Consider the following 18,581-nt stretch of genomic DNA (forward strand, 5'->3'; position numbering starts at 1 on the left):
ATGCGCTAGTATAGACTCTAGTTGCTACCTGTGTGAATGATGACGGATGCATGGACTTGCAAATGACTCATTTAGATTCCCTTCCCTCTGATATTACGTGTGTGGATAGGGAACTAGTGATAGAGACAGTGCCAGTCAGTGGCAAGCTACAGGCCACAGTGCATATCATCCACGGTACTAGCGTCCGACAGTGTGCCTGCTACCGGGCATTGTCGTACAGCGGCAGTGTCTGTCACCGCACTGCAGTCAGCAGTACTTATTTGCGTCTGCGGTTGCGACGCCGCACGCACAGTAGGTCTAGAGGGACGCTGACCCTGTGTCTTGGGCCAGAGTCCTGTGACCATATACTGTGTGTGTATTCTGCTGAGCTCTGTGAGTTCAACAGGTTCGGCAGTTGTGTTTAACGCTTCGGTGTCTCTGTGAAGTAACAGAGACCACTCAGCACACTCCGGGGGACGTTCAACCCGCGTGCGTTATACCGCCATATTGAGCGTCTGCCATTACGTAGCAGCAGCGTAACACCTCTGCACGGTGGACCCCGGGCGGCGAACGCACTTACTATTATTTATTATTGTGTTCTGCCGTCCCTAACACCTTGCCTGCCACATGTGTTAAATTTAGTGGTGGAAATAAAAATTACCCATATGTGAGAGCTGCTGCAAAAATTGTAGGTCTGTGCTCACTTATGGCGTTCACACCCTCCAGCTGCTCACCTGTCTGCGCTGCAGCGTCACTTCTGCCTTGTTGCTCAGCGCCTCATTTGCGACGTATCAACAAGGTGGAAGTCAAGAGTTGAATACGCTGTAGACACTGCGAGCAGAAGCAAGCAATACTGGAGTTTCAACTGCAGCACGCACAGGTGAGTCACTCTGCGGACCAACACCACTTCACCATCATGTAGTGAACACAACAGGGTGGCCCTCAAAGTAGCTCATGAGCATCACTGGAGCATGGCACGGAGGATAAAGGACACAGACCAAACACCTCCCACAGAGTAACAGCTTGTCTTTGCCTCTGGGCAGCCTGGCACAAATGAGCCAATACATGCTGCTGTGCCTGCGCAACGACCGCAGAGTTGCCCCGATCGTACCCCTTCTGATTACTGGGTTGCCACCCTGCTGGATCCCTGCTGCAAAGACAAAGTACTATCATTATTTTCCTCAATGAAGCGGGATGGCAAAATGTGTGAATACAAGCACACGCTGGTGGAGGCACAACTGACGGTGTTCCCACCTGACAGATGAAACATGGCATATGAGGAAGAAGTCACCAATGCACCTGGGCAACCACCTTGGAAGGGAGGGTTAGCATTGCTGAAATATGAAAAATTAATCAGCACGCCATAACTTCCACCACCATCTGATACGGTGTCCCTACAACCAGGTGCCAGCTTAATAACAACACGGTGGAAGAGTACTTGTCCATATCCACATGTCTGCAGGTACTAAGTGATGGGTCTGCCCATTTAACTTGTTGGTTTCCAAACTGGACACATGGCCTAGGCTTGTCCTTTTTTTTTTACTTGGAAGTGCTGGCAAGCCCCAAGCAAGTGTAATGTCGGAACATGTGTTTATCACAGCGGGGGATGTAATCACACATAGGCGCATCCAACTGTCCAAAGTCAACGTGGGCACTCTAGCATTCGCTAAAATAAACCAGGAGTGGAGCACACAGGACTTGTCTGTACTGTTGGTTGACTAGACAAATGTACCATCTGTATCCAAACATTGTTATACTGTCTTTGCCATTCAATTTATTTTAGGGCCTCACCAACAATGAAGAGAAAAAAATGAACAAAAATAATGTTGGATACCATCTGCCTTGCCTCTTCCACCTACACTGCAATGTCCACCTACTGCTCCTCCACCTACACCAACTCCTCCTCCACTTGGACATCCGACTATTGTATCTACATTGTTCTTTTTTATTTTATTTTATACTATGTTCTTTTAAGTGCTGTCCCTAAAAGATAAAGTAATGAAAAAAAAACAAAAAACTTGGTTGGATACCTCATCCCCTGCCTCTTCCACCTTCATCGCCATGTCCACCTCAAGCTTATCCACCTAATATACCTCCTCGTACATGTGGACCTACGCCTCTTTTTTCTAAATTATAAAAAATGTTTCTATTCTCTGTTATTTTAAGTAATCTCAATATCCACATTTGTTTTCAGGGCTATTGTCCTGCTTACCCCCATTTTGTTCCCTTTTTCAGCTTTACCCCTTAATACCCCCATTTTACAGCACGAAAGTTCGAGATTACGTTGACCTCTATTGGCTGTGATCTGGTCTCATTATGCTGGGAATGGCCCAATAAACATGAACCTTTTCAGCCTATTAATCAGTCAACAGCTGTCTGCTTTTTATTTGCTGGTTATTAAAAAATGAATGGACTCCCCAAAAAAAAGAATTAGGGTCCCCTCCATTTTTAATAAACAACTAAGGCAAAACAGACAGCTAAGGGCTGATATTAAAAAGCTGTGACGGGCCATGGATATTGGTCCCTTCCCACACTAATAAAACTAGTCCTCAGCTGCACCATAAGTGGATAATCTATTAGATATGTTGATTCTTGTGCTTTGCCTCAGCTCTTCCTGATTGTTTTTGCGCAGTGGCAATTGGGGTAATCTATAAGTATAATTCCAGCTGTTATTTGTAAAAAATCACAGCTGACATCAACCCCAGGGATAGTAAGAGAGGTGTCTATGAAACACCCCAATTAATAACATTGTAAGTAAAAATAATGAAACACAGAAAAAAAACAAGGATTTTAAATATAAAAACAGACACCATCTTTCACCCATTAATTTACCAAAAAAAACACCTGAAGGTCGAATGCAATGCACAAGGTCTTGTGTAATCCACATCAATGTCCCAAGACGATCCCTGGTTCCAATACATACAGAGGCCACAGAGACATCATAAAATGTGACCTTTACCAATGTCTGCTGTACACACACTAAGGGTGGCATGGAAGCCACCACCTAATTCTGGTATTAAACTACTCCAAAGGACCTGGCCCTTTAACCCACTGGGATTTAGCTTTCTCAGTGTGAACCGGCTATTTCCAAGTGGGCAGAAGGACTAGATCCCTCTGGCCACTTGGATTTAGCTTTCTCACTGTGAGCCAGCTATATCAAAGTGGGCAGAAGGACCAGATCCCTCTGGCCACTTGGATTTAGATTTCTCATGGTGAACAGGCTAAATCCAAGTGGGCAGAAGGACCCGGTCTTTTAGCTTACTAAGTCTGGTATTAAACCACTCCAAGGGACCTGGTCCTTTAGCCCACTGAGATTTAGCAGGCTAAAACCAAGTGGCCAGAGGGACCTGGTCCTTCTGCCCACTTGGAAATAACCAACTCTCACTGAGAAAGCTAAATCCAAGTGGGCTAAAGGACCAGGTCCCTTGGAGTGGTTTAACACCAGACTTAGTGGACAAAAGGAACAGGTCCTTCTGCCCACTTGGATTTAGCTTGCTCACTGAGAAAAGCTAAATCCCAGTGGGTTAAAGGACCAGGTCCCTTGGAGTGGTTTAATACCAGACGTATTAAGCTAAAAGACTAGGTCCTTCTGCCCACTTGGATTTAGCCTGCTCTCTGTGAGAAAGCTAAATCCAAGTGGCCAGAGGAATCTGGTCCTTCTGCCCACATTGGCACGACTCGCTAAGATACTTGGTGCTGAAGTGCTGCGTAGCAACTCCTTTATGAAGTAGTGATTTTCCCATGGTTGAAGGAGAGAGAGATCAAGCGTACTGGTAAGCATGTTGTTAACCACTGTCGGTTTGTGTGCTTCTCCTAAACAGTCCTCTCCTACAATGACCCACCCAAGGTCGAGTCTCTGGGCATATAGAGCGTTGTGAGAGCCATTGATATGCTGCATAACCTTGTGGACTCGTAGAATATCTCTCCCAAGGAGCAAGACTATTTGAGCCTCTGGGTCAAGGTTAGGAATCAGGCGTTCTATACGCTTCAGATGAGGATGATACGATGCCACTTCAGGTGTAGGTATCTCTGACCTGTTGTCAGGAATCTGGTTACATTCCAATATGGTTGGTAAGGGCAGACGCATTTGGCCATATATAGACTCGACTACTTAGCCTGTTGCTCTCCTACCAGCTGTCTCTACTATACCGGCACAAGTTTTCAAAGAGTAGGGGGCACTGGGTCCTCTGACGTTAAAGCTATCAAAGAAGGCAGACTTGGCTAATGACCTGTTACTCTGATCATCTAAAATCGCGTATACTTTGATGGCCTTGTCCTTTTTGTCTGCTGGGTAAACTCTCACTAGGGAAATTTTAGAGCAGGACTTGCCTCCTATGAGATTTCCACAAACTTCTATCCACTTAGAAGTAATGGCTGGAGTGTCAGTATTTGAGTCCTTCAGCTCCCCGCTATGCTCTTGGGGCAACGCATCCGATGGTAGTCCAGGGTGTAGAACTGAGTTATGTTCGGTGCTGTCACATTCGGCACACCTTGCACTAACCTCACAGTCCCTGGCGAAGTGGGATGTTGAAGAGCTGCATTTGTAGCAGATGTGGTTCTCCTTAAGGAAGGCCTTTCTTTCTTCCAATGACTTTTCTCTGAAAGCTCTGCACTTAAGTAAGGAATGTGGCTTCTTGTGTAAGGGACACTGTCTGCTTGGGTCCTCGGATTTGTCTTCTCCTTGACGGGAGCTGAACTCTTTGCGAACTGAACCTGTGGAAGAAATGTTAGTTTTGTGGACCTCTACAGTTGTTCTACGAGCTTTACTAACAGAGTTATTGGCATATGACAGCATGAAATCAAAGCTAGGATCATTTCTAATTTTTGCTTGTTCTGAGACAAAATCAACAAACACATTGAATGGAGGAAATGGTACATTGTAAGTCTGTTTATACCTAGAACCATATGTAACCCATTTGTCTTGCAGGTTATATGGGAGTTTTTGAACTATGGGGTTCACACCTCTAGCAGTGTCGAGATATGTCAACCCCTACTTTTGCTACAAACACTCCATTAACAAGTCAGTTGATTCTCTGAGCTTTGAATAATCCTTGCTCGCTATTCTAGGAAAGACCTCTTTTCTTTTAAACAAGGCACTTTCTATAACCTCTGCTGAGCCATAGCATTCATCAAGTCTATTCCAAATTCTTTTGAAGCCGACATCTGGATAATTTACATTAATGACTCTGATTCTCTTTGCGTGTTCGGCAGACTCACTTCCTAGCCATTTTACCAAGAGATCCACTTCTTCACTACATGATAGACCTATGTCTCTTATGGTATTTTTGAAGGAGGATCGCTAAGCCCTGTAGTTTTCAGCGCGATCGCTGAACTTTACAAGCCCCTTAGTGACCAACTCACATCGAGCAAGGAACTTGGCAAAGTCCATCGTGGCTTGATTGGCACTGATGCCAGCTGATGGAGTGTTGTCAGAGTACATGTGTGCTGTGCGATCATACCTGTTAGATGTCACTGGTTTGGTCCAACTGCTGTAGTACCTTTCTGAAGCGAAGGGATTCTCTTTAAGCCGGGACAGATTCTGGATCTTCTGTTCTGGAGAAAGATTATTGTAGTCAGTACCATCCCAATGTGTATTTCCTTGCTTTTGGTAGGGAGACTGATAGTTGGCTTTCTGGGGGTCCGAATTATCTGGTTGGCTTGACTTGTTGACAAAATGCTCTGTCTTCGCCTGTGGGTCTGGATCGTCATTTGATTTGGAATGCTGATGGACGTACTCTGCAGTACGCTGCAATGGATCGTGAGTAACTTGCTGCAGGCCTAGCACACTGCTGCATTTGCTGTGTTTGTCGTCAGAATATATGGCAGCTTCTAAGGCTTCTGCTATGGCAGCTGCTGTTTCTTTTTCAATAGCAAGTTTCTGTAATGTTGCTTCAAGGCGCGCTTTCTCTTCATCCAGGCAAGCTTGGTGGCGTGCTTTTTCTGCATCCAGTGACGCTTTTTCCGCATCCAGGCATGCTTGTTGGTGTGCTTTTTCTGCATCCAGTGATGCTTTTTCCGCATACAGGGATGCTTGTTGTAGTTTCAATTCTATCTCTTGCTCAGCAAAGGTGCTTCTTGCTTTTGCCGCTTCAGCTTTTGCTCTGGCAATAGCGGCGGCATTGCTGACGGATGATGTCTTGGAGGAACCAACTCGGGATTTCGTCTTGAAAGAGGATGCTCGTCCTTGAGACATGATTCAACAGTTAGGCGACCGCTGTGATATCCCTTTGTCGGCTCTGCGTGGATAATGGCGGGCTCCATATGGTCCGATTATTCGGTCCGACCGTTAGGAGGTTGCTGCAATATCCGTATGCAATAACCATATGCTTGGATAATGGCGGGCTCTAACGTCAGATCATCTGAGCTTGTTCTCAGCAGTTGTTTCACTATACTGTCCTCATACACGTTAGCAGGGTGTGCAATGAGACATGTAGCTGAACCCCCTTTCTTCTTTAAGAAAAGAGGCTGTAAAACTGTAACCTTCTTTTATTGATTGCAGATGTGACAGGAAAGGGTGAAACTATAGAATGCAATAACAGAAGCATTTCAGAATATATAACTGGGATTGGAGAAGCAGGAAGCTCATCTGCATATTTCCGGTGCATTCTGGGAAGAGGAGAAGAGTCGCCTTAAGATGATCGATTGCTGGTGTGGCGCCCCTGAGGGTTCAGTCACCACAGAGGTACTGCACTTCCTCCTGAGGTGTGGTACCCCACCATTCAGGTAAGGTGGAGATTCCTGACCACGCTCCAACACCTGCATCCCACACAACATAGTAGTGTAGCAAAGCACCCTTTGGTGGCTCCCAGCTTGGAACACGAAGCGTGCTAGGAGGCGGGTGGAGTTTAGTCTGCACCAAAAGAGCGGGATGAGTTTAGGATTTAGTCAGTCTGACAGAGTCAGTGGAAGAGTGAAGATCCCCTGAGTGGGATGGATGAAGAAAGTGCTGCAGCCGACCTCAGTGACCTGGGTCCGCTGGCACAGGAAAGAGACATTGATGGGAAGCCTGACTCCATAAGAAGGAAGGATTAGTATGGAATGTAAGGAGAGGAGGACTAAGGATCAGGGTGTCAGGATCCTGTCAGTGCCGGCGTGCAGCCTCCGCTGAGCAGGGACTCACCCGCACTGTAGGGGTACCGGGATCAGGTACAGCCAGAAAGTACCGATACACAGGACCTGTGGACGCTGAAGTTTAGCAAGCAGACACAGGACCTACGGTCATGTGACTGCAAGGGGGCAGGGCTTAGCATCCTGCTTAGTGAGATGGCAAGACACTATACAGAATTACTCAGAGTCAGGCAAAACGGGGTTCATACACAGAGATAGCAGTAACGTACCAGGGATGAGACAGAACGGATAGTCAGGGCCAAGCAGAAGTCAAAACCAAACAGACATAGAAGGTACCAAGAAGAATCCAAAGCAATATCCAGAGAACAGACCGAGTCGTACACAGAGAATCAAGCAACCAGAACACAGCACAAACACACTCAGGGGTCACCACACAATGCCAAGGGCAAGAGTATAACTGACGGGGATGGGAGCGTCCTGAGGCTATAAGAAGCCTCTCCCATAACCAGGGAGAGGCCACAATCATAGCCCCAGGTGTGCAGGTAAGCCTGCACTGGGATCACAACCTTTAACCCCAGAAATGCCAGTCATCAGCACTGGTTCCAGACATTAACCCCACATGTGCGAGTCAAACCCACACTGAGATCATGACAGTACCCCCCTCTCAACGGGGGGGCCTCTGGACCCCCAGGCTTGCCCGGGTACTTAGCATGGAAAGCCCACACCAGGCGATCAGCATGCATCAACCGGGCCGGTACCCAGGAACTGTCTTCCGGTCCATACCCCTTCCAATGAACCAGGTACTGTACCGACCGCCATACCAACCTGGAATCTACGATATGACCAACCTCGTACTCCACCTGCCCCTCGACCAAAACAGGAGGAGCAGCAGACTCAGAGTCTTCCCGGACTGCTTCAAAAGGTTTCAGTAGAGATTTGTGGAAAACGTTAGGGATCTTGAAAGAGGGTGGAAGGCACAGCCTATACGCCACTGGATTGATTTTTTCCACAATCTTGTATGGGCCAATGAATTTGGGCCCCCACTTGGCTGAAGGAACCATCAACTTAATGTTTCACGTGGAGAGCCAAACCTTGTCTCCAACCTGAAACGTGGACCCTGGTGTTCGTTTCCTGTCCGCAAAAAACTTATACCTGCCCTGAGACATAGATATACTCCGTTGAACTTCTGCCCATGTATTCTGTAATTGCTGAACAGAGCCCTCAGCCCCGGGACACCCCGAGTCCAGACGAGAAAACTCACCAAAATGAGGACTGAACCCATAATTGATCAAAAAAGGAGTCATACCCGTGGATTGACTCACCCGACTATTGAAGGCAAATTCAGCCAACGGCAGTGCATCGCACCAGTCATTCTGTCTAGCAGAGGTTAGACACCTGAGGATCTGTTCCAGGGACTGGTTAGTGCGCTCCGTCTGACCATTGCTCTTAGGATTGTATGCAGACGAAAAGGACAGAGACATCCCTAATTTTTTGCAGAAAGCACGCCAAAACTTAGCCACAAACTGCACACCACGATCAGACACCACATTCAGGGGTACCCCATGCAACCAGATCACATGCTGCACAAACAACCTGGACAACGTCTCAGCTGAGGGTAGTGCGGACAGGGGTACAAAATGAGCCTGCTTAGAATACCTGTCCACCACTACCCATATCACTGTATTACCCTTAGATGGAGGGAGATTGGTAACAAAATCCATGGATAAGTGAGTCCATGGTCTTTCGGGCACTGCCAAGGGCATCAGCTCCCCTGTCGGCCGGCTATGAGAGCTTTTAGAACGAGCGCAGACCCCAAACCAGCAATGAATTTTTTATGTCCGAACCATGGGTTGGCCACCAAAAGATCCTAGCCACCGCCAGACACGTGGCTGAAATACCAGGGTGAGCACTCAGCTTGGATTCATGGAACTCCTGCAAGAGTTTCAGGCGAAGTTGCTCTGGGACAAACAACTTCCCCTCCGGCTTGGCCGCCGGGGCCCGCGACTGGGCCCCCTGAATCTCCCGTTCCAATTCAGACGAGACCTCTGCTATCACAACCCCAGGGTGAAGAATGGAGGACGGTGGCTCAGGGGGCGATACCGGCTGAAAACTGAGCGATAAGGCATCAGCCTTGACATTCTTAGATCCTGGACGAAATGTAATCGTAAACTGAAAACGGGAAAAAAAGTGACCAATGGGCCTTTCTGGGCATTAGTCTTTTAGCAGACTCAATGTATGACAAATTTTTGTGATCCGTGATCACCGTAACCGGCTGACTGGCCCCCTCCAAAAAGTGCCTCCATTCTTCAAACGCCAATTTGACAGCAAGAAGCTCTCTATTCCCTACGTCGTAATTTCTTTCCACAGCAGAGAACTTCTTGGAAAAGAAAGCACATGGCCTGAGGTTGGTTAGAGTGGCAGGCCCTTGGGACAACACTGCCCCCACCCTCACCTAAGAGGCGTCCACTTCCATGACGAATGGTTTGGACGGATCTGGCTGTACTAACACGGGAGCAGACATAAAGCTTCTTTTCAGGGTCACAAAGGCCTCTTTTGTGAGCGAGGACCAGTTTCTCACATCTGTGAGTGGTTTGACCACCTGTGAAAACCCCCGAATAAATTTGCGGTAATAATTGGCAAAACCCAAGAAGCGCTGAAGACCCTTAAGGTCTCGGGGTTGAACTCAATCCGCAATGGCCTGCACCTTCTTGGGGTCCATGCGAAAACCCTCACAGGACACAATCCCAAAAAAGATAATTCTTGAACAAAAACACACATTTCTCCAATTTGGCATACAGATGATTTTCCCTCAGTCTTTGGAGAATGGTTCGTACATGATTCAGATGAGATTGACTGTCGGGAGAGTATATCAGAATATCGTCTAAGTAAATAACAATAAAACGACCAATGAGATCCGAGAATACCACGTTGATGAAATTCTGAAATATGGCTGGGGCATTTGTAAGACCAAACGGCATGACTAAATTTTCAAACAGTCCCTCGGTCGTGAGGAACGCGGTTTTCCATTCATCCCCCTCCCGGACCCTTATCAAATTATATGCCCCCCGAATGGAGAACCATTTTGCCCCTGAAAGTTGGTTACACAAATTGGGAATCAACGGAAGGGGGTACGTATTATGTACAGTAATCTTGTTGAGCTCACGAAAATCGAGGCAGGGACGTAAACCACCATCTTTTTTCTTTACAAAAAAAACCCTGCCGCCACAGGTGAGACTGAGGGACGTATGTGTCCTTTGCGAAGACTCAGCAATGTAATCTTTCATGGCCAAGCGCTCAGGGCCAGATAAATTAAACAGACGGGCTTTAGGCAATTTAGCCCCCGGGACTAACTCGATAGCGCAGTCAAAGGGTCTATGTGGCGGCAACGTCTCGGCCTCGCTTTCAGAGAACACATCTTCGAATTCTTTCAGGTACTCCGGAATACCTTCCAGCTCAACAGATGACACAGATACAGATTTAACAGGTTCAACCAATAGTGCAGACTTATCACATAACATCGAATCATTAAGCCCCCACTGAACAATCTCCCCCGTTTTCCAGTTAATGACTGGGTTATGGCGTTGTAACCATGGCATGCCCAACACCAATCCTGCTGGTAGATTGTTCAGAACCAAACAACTTAATTTTTCCACATGGGTAGCGCCCACTTTGCGAGAAAACAAGTCAGACATAAAGAGAATTCGCTCTTTAGTGAGAGGGGAGGAGTCAATGGCCACCACTTTGATCGGAACCTTAAGTCTGACTGTCCCTATGTTACAGCGTGTGACCAATTGGGAGTCAATGAGATTGATGGTTGATCCGCAGTCCACGAAAGCTGTAGAGGGAAAACAACAATCGTCCACTAACAGTTCCACATGAAGCAACACCTTAGAAAACGAGGAAAAGGGTACCTGAGGATCTGAGTAGTCTCCCCGCTGACTACCCAGACCTAGTCGTTTCCCGTCAACGGGGTTGAAGATGGACAATCGGAACACTCCCTTTTCCAATGTCCCGTTTTACCGCAGTAGAAGCATAACCTTTTCTCTCCGGCGTTGTCTCTCCTTTTCCTTCAGGGAGAGAGGCCCTACGTCCATGGGCACAGAAGCAGTCTCTTTTCCACTAGGGAACAATGGAGTCTCCGCCTGCATCACCCCCCTGACCCACAGCCTGCGGTCCATCCGGACGGCCTGGGTCATGGCATCCTCGAGTGAGTTAGGTGGGGGATGTAATGGCCTGGGTAATGGCATCCTGTAACTGCTCGGACAAGCCTCTGCGAAAGAGTCCTCGGAGTGCGTTGTCGTCCCAAGAGACCTCTGTGGCCCAGCGGCGGAATTCTGTACAAAACCACTCAGCCGAGTGTTTCCCCTGACAGACACTCATCACCATGTCCTCTGCCAATCGCACTCGGTCCGGCTCATATATATGCCCGAGGGCCTCAAAAAATGCATTCACAGACACTCAGGGGCAGTGGGAGGAAGGGAGAAAGCCCAAGCTTGTGGGGACCCTCTTAAAAGAGACATAATAACTAGAGTTGAGCGAAACGGGTCGAAAAATTTCAAAAGTCGCCAACTTTTGGCAAAGTCGGGTTTCATGAAACGAAACCCGACCCTAGGATGAGGTCGGCCACGAGGTCGGCGACTTACGCGCCAAAGTCGCGTTTCAAAAGTTTGTTTTGCGCTCTTTTTCAGCCAATCAGGATCCACGGACACTGTGGGCAACGTGATGACATAGGCACGGGTCACCACCATCTTTCAGAAGGGCATGCAAGTGATTGGCTTGCTTTGGTGGGCGTCACAGGGGGTATAAAAGGGCGTGCACACCGACCGCCATGTTACTCATGCTGATCTCAGAATAGAGAGAGCTGCTGCTGCTGATGATTTTGTAGGGAGAGCGTTAGGCAGGGAAGAAGACACCAAAAACTGCTTCTGCTGCTAGCAATTTTGCCTGTACAACACACCAGTCACTGTGTGTCCAGTGCAAGGGGAGGCTATATAGTGGTGTATCAGTGGTGTTGGTTGTTGGGCTGCCTTCTAAGGCTTCCTGACATTCCTGCATTGCTGTTTACCCACTGCTCCGCAAACTGCTTTTTTAAAAGCAATCCCAATTTTTTCTTTTTGTCCTGCTGAGAAGAAGAAAAAAAAACTGCTTCTGCTGCTAGCGATTTTGCCTGTACAACACACCAGTCACTGTGCAGTGCAAGGGGAGGCTATATAGTGGTGTATCAGTGGTGTTGGTTGTTGGGCTGCCTTCTAAGGCTTCCTGACATTCCTGCATTGCTGTTTACCCACTGCTCCGCAAACTGCTTTTTTAAAAGCAATCCCAATTTTTTTTTTTTGTCCTGCTGAGGTACTGAGCGTGCATTTTTTCACACCATACAGCGGGGTACGCTCCTCACACAGTACCGTGTAACGGCTGTTATCACAGCCACAGTGAAGCTATCAGTGTGTCACTCTGTGAGAATAAGTCGAGGACATGTTCCGTTCTTACACACCTGCACTCTAGGGAGATTCCTATTCTGCCCAATTCTACATACACCTTGTAGTTTGTGATACACTAGCCAATTTCTGCCTGTGACATAGCGCTCAGATATTCAGTGGGCCTCACACAATCCATAAGTGTCCAGTGTCCACAAGTGTGTGCAGAAATTCAAAGTCTCCCTTATCCTCTAGTGACTTTGGTCACAACTCTGCCATCGAGCCTGTGACAGAGCACTCAGATATTCAGTGGGCCTCACACAATCCATAAGTGTCCAGTGTCCACAAGTGTGTGCAGAAATTCAAAGTCTCCCTTATCCTCTAGTGACTTTGGTCACAGCTCTGCCATCGAGCCTGTGACAGAGCGCTCAGATATTCAGTGGGCCTCACACAATCCATAAGTGTCCACAAGTGTGTGCAGAAATTAAAAATCTCCCTTATCCTCTAGTCACTTTGGTCACAGCTCTGCCATCGAGCCTGTGACGGAGCGCTCAGATATTCAGTGGGCCTCACACAATCCATAAGTGTCCAGTGTCCACAAGTGTGTGCAGAAATTCAAAATCTCCCTTATCCTCTAGTGACTTTGGTCACAGCTCTGCCATCGAGCCTGTGACAGAGCGCTCAGATATTCAGTGGGCCTCACACAATCCATAAGTGTCCAGTGTCCACAAGTGTGTGCAGAAATTCAAAATCTCCCTTATCCTCTAGTGACTTTGGTCACAGCTCTGCCATCGAGCCTGTGACAGAGAGCTCAGATATTCAGTGGGCCTCACACAATCCATAAGTGTCCAGTGTCCACAAGTGTGTGCAGAAATTCAAAATCTCCCTTATCCTCTAGTGACTTTGGTCACAGCTCTGCCATCGAGCCTGTGACAGAGCGCTCAGATATTCAGTGGGCCTCACACAATCAATAAGTGTCCAGTGTCCACAAGTGTGTGCACAAATTCAAAATCTCCCTTATCCTCTAGTGACTTTGGTCACAGCTCTGCCATCGAGCCTGTGACAGAGCGCTCAGATATTCAGTGGGCCTCACACAATCCATAAGTGTCCAGTGTCCACAAGTGTGTGCACAAATTCAAAATCTCCCTTATCCTCTAGTGACTTTGGTCACAGCTCTGCCATCGAGCCTGTGACAGAGCGCTCAGATATTCAGTGGGCCTCACACAGTCCATAAGTGTCCAGTGTCCACAAGTGTGTGCAGAAATTCAAAATCTCCCTTATCCTCTAGTGACTTTGGTCACAGCTCTGCCATCGAGCCTGTGACAGAGCGCTCAGATATTCAGTGGGCCTCACACAATCCATAAGTGTCCAGTGTCCACAAGTGTGTGCAGAAATTCAAAATCTCCCTTATCCTCTAGTGACTTTGGTCACAGCTCTGCCATCAAGCCTGTGACAGAGCGCTCAGATATTCAGTGGGCCTCACACAATCCATAAGTGTCCAGTGTCCACAAGTGTGTGCACAAATTCAAAATCTCCCTTATCCTCTAGTGACTTTGGTCACAGCTCTGCCATCGAGCCTGTGACAGAGCGCTCAGATATTCAGTGGGCCTCACACAATCCATAAGTGTCCAGTGTCCACAAGTGTGTGCAGAAATTCAAAATCTCCCTTATCCTCTAGTGACTTTGGTCACAGCTCTGCCATCGAGCCTGTGACAGAGCGCTCAGATATTCAGTGGGCCTCACACAATCCATAAGTGTCCAGTGTCCACAAGTGTGTGCACAAATTCAAAATCTCCCTTATCCTCTAGTGACTTTGGTCACAGCTCTGCCATCGAGCCTGTGACAGAGCGCTCAGATATTCAGTGGGCCTCACACAATCCATAAGTGTCCAGTGTCCACAAGTGTGTGCACAAATTCAAAATCTCCCTTATCCTCTAGTGACTTTGGTCACAGCTCTGCCATCGAGCCTGTGACAGAGCGCTCAGATATTCAGTGGGCCTCACACAGTCCATAAGTGTCCAGTGTCCACAAGTGTGTGCAGAAATTCAAAATCTCCCTTATCCTCTAGTGACTTTGGTCACAGCTCTGCCATCGAGCCTGTGACAGAGCGCTCAGATATTCAGTGGGCCTCACACAGTCCATAAGTGTCCAGTGTCCACAAGTGTGTGCAGAAATTCAAAATCTCCCTTATCCTCTAGTGACTTTGGTCACAGCTCTGCCATCGAGCCTGTGACAGAGCGCTCAGATATTCAGTGGGCCTCACACAATCCATAAGTGTGCAGTGTCCACAAGTGTGTGCAGAAATTCAAAATCTCCCTTATCCTCTAGTGACTTTGGTCACAGCTCTGCCATCGAGCCTGTGACAGAGCGCTCAGATATTCAGTGGGCCTCACACAATCCATAAGTGTCCAGTGTCCACAAGTGTGTGCAGAAATTCAAAATTTCCCTTATCCTCTAGTCACTTTGGTCACAGCTCTGCTATCGAGCCTGTGACAGAGCGCTCAGATATTCAGTGGGCCTCACACAATCCATAAGTGTCCAGTGTCCACAAGTGTGTGCAGAAATTAAAAATCTCCCTTATCCTCTAGTGACTTTGGTCACAGCTCTGCCATCGAGCCTGTGACAGAGCGCTCAGATATTCAGTGGGCCTCACACAATCCAAAAATGTCCAGTGTCCACAAGTGTCTGCAGAAATTCAAAATCTCCCCTGTCCTATAGACACCTTGTACCTTGTTTTACATTACTATATAATTTGTTGGATTTTGTCTACATTTCTACCAAAAATGAGGAAGTCTGGTGGAAGAGGCCGTGGAATTGGGCGGGGGTTGGCAGCTGGTAATGATGGTGTTGGTGGTGGATCTGATGGTAGTGGCAAGAGCAAAATAGGACCGAATGCAGGAGGTGTTGAGCCTGCGTCATCGTCTGGCTACATAAGGCCTCGAACGCTTAGTTTTCTAGGAGTTGGCAAACCATTTTTAAAGCCAGAGCATCAGGAAAAGTTTTGTCTTACATTGCTGACTCAGCCTCCAGCTCTATCGCCTCCTCTTCTTCAGTTGTAAAAAGTAAAAGCACTGAGTCGTCATTGGAGGCTCATGTTCATGAACCACACCTTTCCTTGTGTCCTTCACCCCAACCAAGATTGAAGGATGACGCAGGCCATAGTACTGATTACTCCATGGAGCTGTTTTCACATACCATGCCTGGATTATTAAGTGAAATGGTGAATTACCCAGGCCAAGATGAATCTGACATGGAGTGCACTGATGCACAGCCGCTGATGGATGATTCTGCTGGTACATTCACTCAGAGCACTACATTGTCCTCGCAGTGTACAGAGCCAGATTCTGACCCTGATGAGACTCAGGTGCCCCTTCCCGCACACTATACCACCATACACGTTGACACAGAGGAAGGTGCACATGACATAGAAGAGGAGGTGATGGATGACCCAGTTGTTGACCCAGATTGGCATCCATTGGGGGAAGAGGGTGCTGCTTCCAATAGGAGGAAGAGGTGGAGGGAATCCTTGATGACATTCAGCCATTGTCTGCTCAGGGACCTCTCCTGGACGAGTTGGAGGAAGAAGAGGAGGAGGAGGATGATGATGGGGATGATTACTTAGGGGAGGAGGATGCATCTCGTGGGGCAAGTGAAAATGTTGGCGTGGCAAGGTCTGGTACAGGGTTTGTGCGTGACTGGAGGGATGTGGATTTGCCAGAAAGTGCTCCTCCAACCAGCACTCGCAGTGCATCATTGACACCGGGAACATTGGCCCACATGTCAGATTATGCCTTGCAGATCCTAAAAAGGGACCCCCGCATTGCCAAAATGATGAACGATGACGACTACTGGTTGGCCAGCATCCTGGATCCACGCTATAAAGGCAAATTACAAAACATCATGCCACAGGAGAACCTTGACCTAATATTGGCTAATAAACAAGCAACTCTGGTAAATCGGTTGCTTGAGGCATTCCCAGCACACAGCAGCGGTGATGGTTCTTACACGAGCCGTACGGGCCGGGGGCAGCTTGGCAGAGGTGTTCGTGGTGCACACAGCAGAAGTGGCGTTGGAGACAGGGGTTTCATGACAATGTTGTGGACTGATTTTTCAAATACCGCTCACACAACTGGTAATACTGCATCGATGGAAAGTGACAGGAGACAGCAGTTGTCAACTATGGTTACAAACTACTTTTCCTCTCATATCGATGTTCTCCCACACAGGTCATTCCCCTTTGACTATTGGGCCGCTAATCTGGACACCTGGCCTGAATTGGCCCAATATGCCTTACAGGAGCTCGCTTGCCCAGCTGCAAGTGTGCTATCGGAAAGAGTCTTCAGTGCAGCTGGATCAATCCTGACAGAAAAAAGGACCCGTCTGTCAACCCAAAATGTGGATGATCTAACCTTCATTAAAATGAACCATGCATGGGTTTCCAAGGATTTTGTCCCACCTTCCCCTGATGACACATAGGGTGACAGAAAAATGGCTTGCTTTGGTCCACCTCTTCCTGGGACTTCACCTATTTCGCCTTTTGCATCAGCTGAATGTCCAACATCAACATATGCCACTTTCTAAAACTCCCTAACTGTGCTGCCTCCCTCCCCCATGGCCGGGGTCACCACCTAGCGCATGCAACCGTGCGAGTGCCGTTGCCCTGGACAGGTGGGTAGGCCGACTCTTGGGCGCGGGCACTGGCACAGGGTCCCTCATAGTGCAATCAAGTGTCTCTGACGGTGGTGGTGCACACCCGCCGTCAGACACACCGCTGTACTATGAGGGGCCCAGTGCCAGTACTGACGCCCACGAGTGGGCCCCCCTTGCTTGGGCAGGGCCCCAGCATTTGCAATCTTTACCTCTCCCTGCTCCTCCGCTGTGTAATCTGGGCCGTCAAATCCATACTGTGCCTGACACCGTCTGAGCCTGCCTCCTGATGTATAGACATATATTTTGAATGTGTACGCTATCCATACATGTTATCCGGGGATACGGTACCCTTTCTCACCTTTGTGCAATCACCTGCAAGCCATACTGGGCCTAACACCGTCTGAGCCTGCCTCCTGATGTATAGACATATATTTTGAATGTGTACGCTATCCATACATGTTATCCGGGGATACGGTACCCTTTCTCACCTTTGTGCAATCACCTGCAAGCCATACTGGGCCTAACACCGTCTGAGCCTGCCTCCTGATGTATAAACATATATTTTGAATGTGTACGCTATCCTTACTTGTTATCCGGGGATACGGTACCCTTTCTTACCTTTGTGCAATCACCTGCAAGCCATACTGGGCCTAACACCGTCTGAGCCTGCCTCCTGATGTATAGACATATATTTTGAATGTGTACGCTATCCTTACTTGTTATCCGGGGATACGGTACCCTTTCTCACCTTTGTGCAATCACCTGCAAGCCATACTGGGCCTAACACCGTCTGAGCCTGCCTCCTGATGTATAGCCATATATTTTGAATGTGTACGCTATCCATACATGTTATTCGGGGATACGGTACCCTTTCTCACCTTTGTGCAATCACCTGCAAGCCATACTGGGCCTAACACCGTCTGAGCCTGCCTCCTGATGTATAGACATATATTTTGAATGTGTACGCTATCCATACATGTTATCCGGGGATACGCTACCCTTTCTCACCTTTGTGCAATCACGTGTAATCCATACTGGGCCTGAGAACGGCTGGCGAGCTGTTAAGCAAGCTACAGCACCTGTGGTTTGCACACGCAAGTTTTTCATTTTTTCAGGAATGACGGTTAGGCCTAATTCTGGAACTGCGGTTGACCTGCACTTACTGGGAAATCAGTGTTCGCGGGTAATAATTGTAATCATAGATCCCCATCACTAACGTTGTTCAGCGGGTTATCTTCACCTGTAAGCGACAAACGCTGGACTGTGTAGCGCACATGCAGCCACAGACATGTAAGGGCATGACACACCAGTTATTGGCCAATCTCATGTGCCAGAGCCTCACGTGTCCCTCTAGTAAGCTGGACTCGGACCGCGGGGCATGACGGAGTCTCGTTCGTTAACGGAATTAAGCTTGCAATGTGTGCATCTTTTCTGTAGCTTGCATGGTTGAGGTTTCCCAGGTGGAGTCGA

At 48.0% G+C, this 18,581-nt stretch overlaps 1 protein-coding gene across 1 annotated transcript in view; it reads left to right on the plus strand.

The window, feature by feature from the left end:
* LOC141091288 (uridylate-specific endoribonuclease D-like) overlaps nt 1-18,581 on the plus strand; it is a 184,411-nt gene that overhangs the window by 9,747 nt on the left and 156,083 nt on the right. The window contains exon 2 of the mRNA XM_073576776.1: nt 6,479-6,702. Within this exon, the coding sequence (XP_073432877.1) occupies nt 6,614-6,702 (89 nt within the window). The 5' untranslated portion in view covers nt 6,479-6,613. The remainder of the gene's footprint in view (nt 1-6,478; nt 6,703-18,581) is intronic.

This window comes from Dendrobates tinctorius, unplaced genomic scaffold (assembly GCF_039654945.1).
Source record: "Dendrobates tinctorius isolate UK_male_01 unplaced genomic scaffold, ASM3965494v1 ptg000051l, whole genome shotgun sequence".
NCBI lineage: Eukaryota > Metazoa > Chordata > Amphibia > Anura > Dendrobatidae > Dendrobates > Dendrobates tinctorius.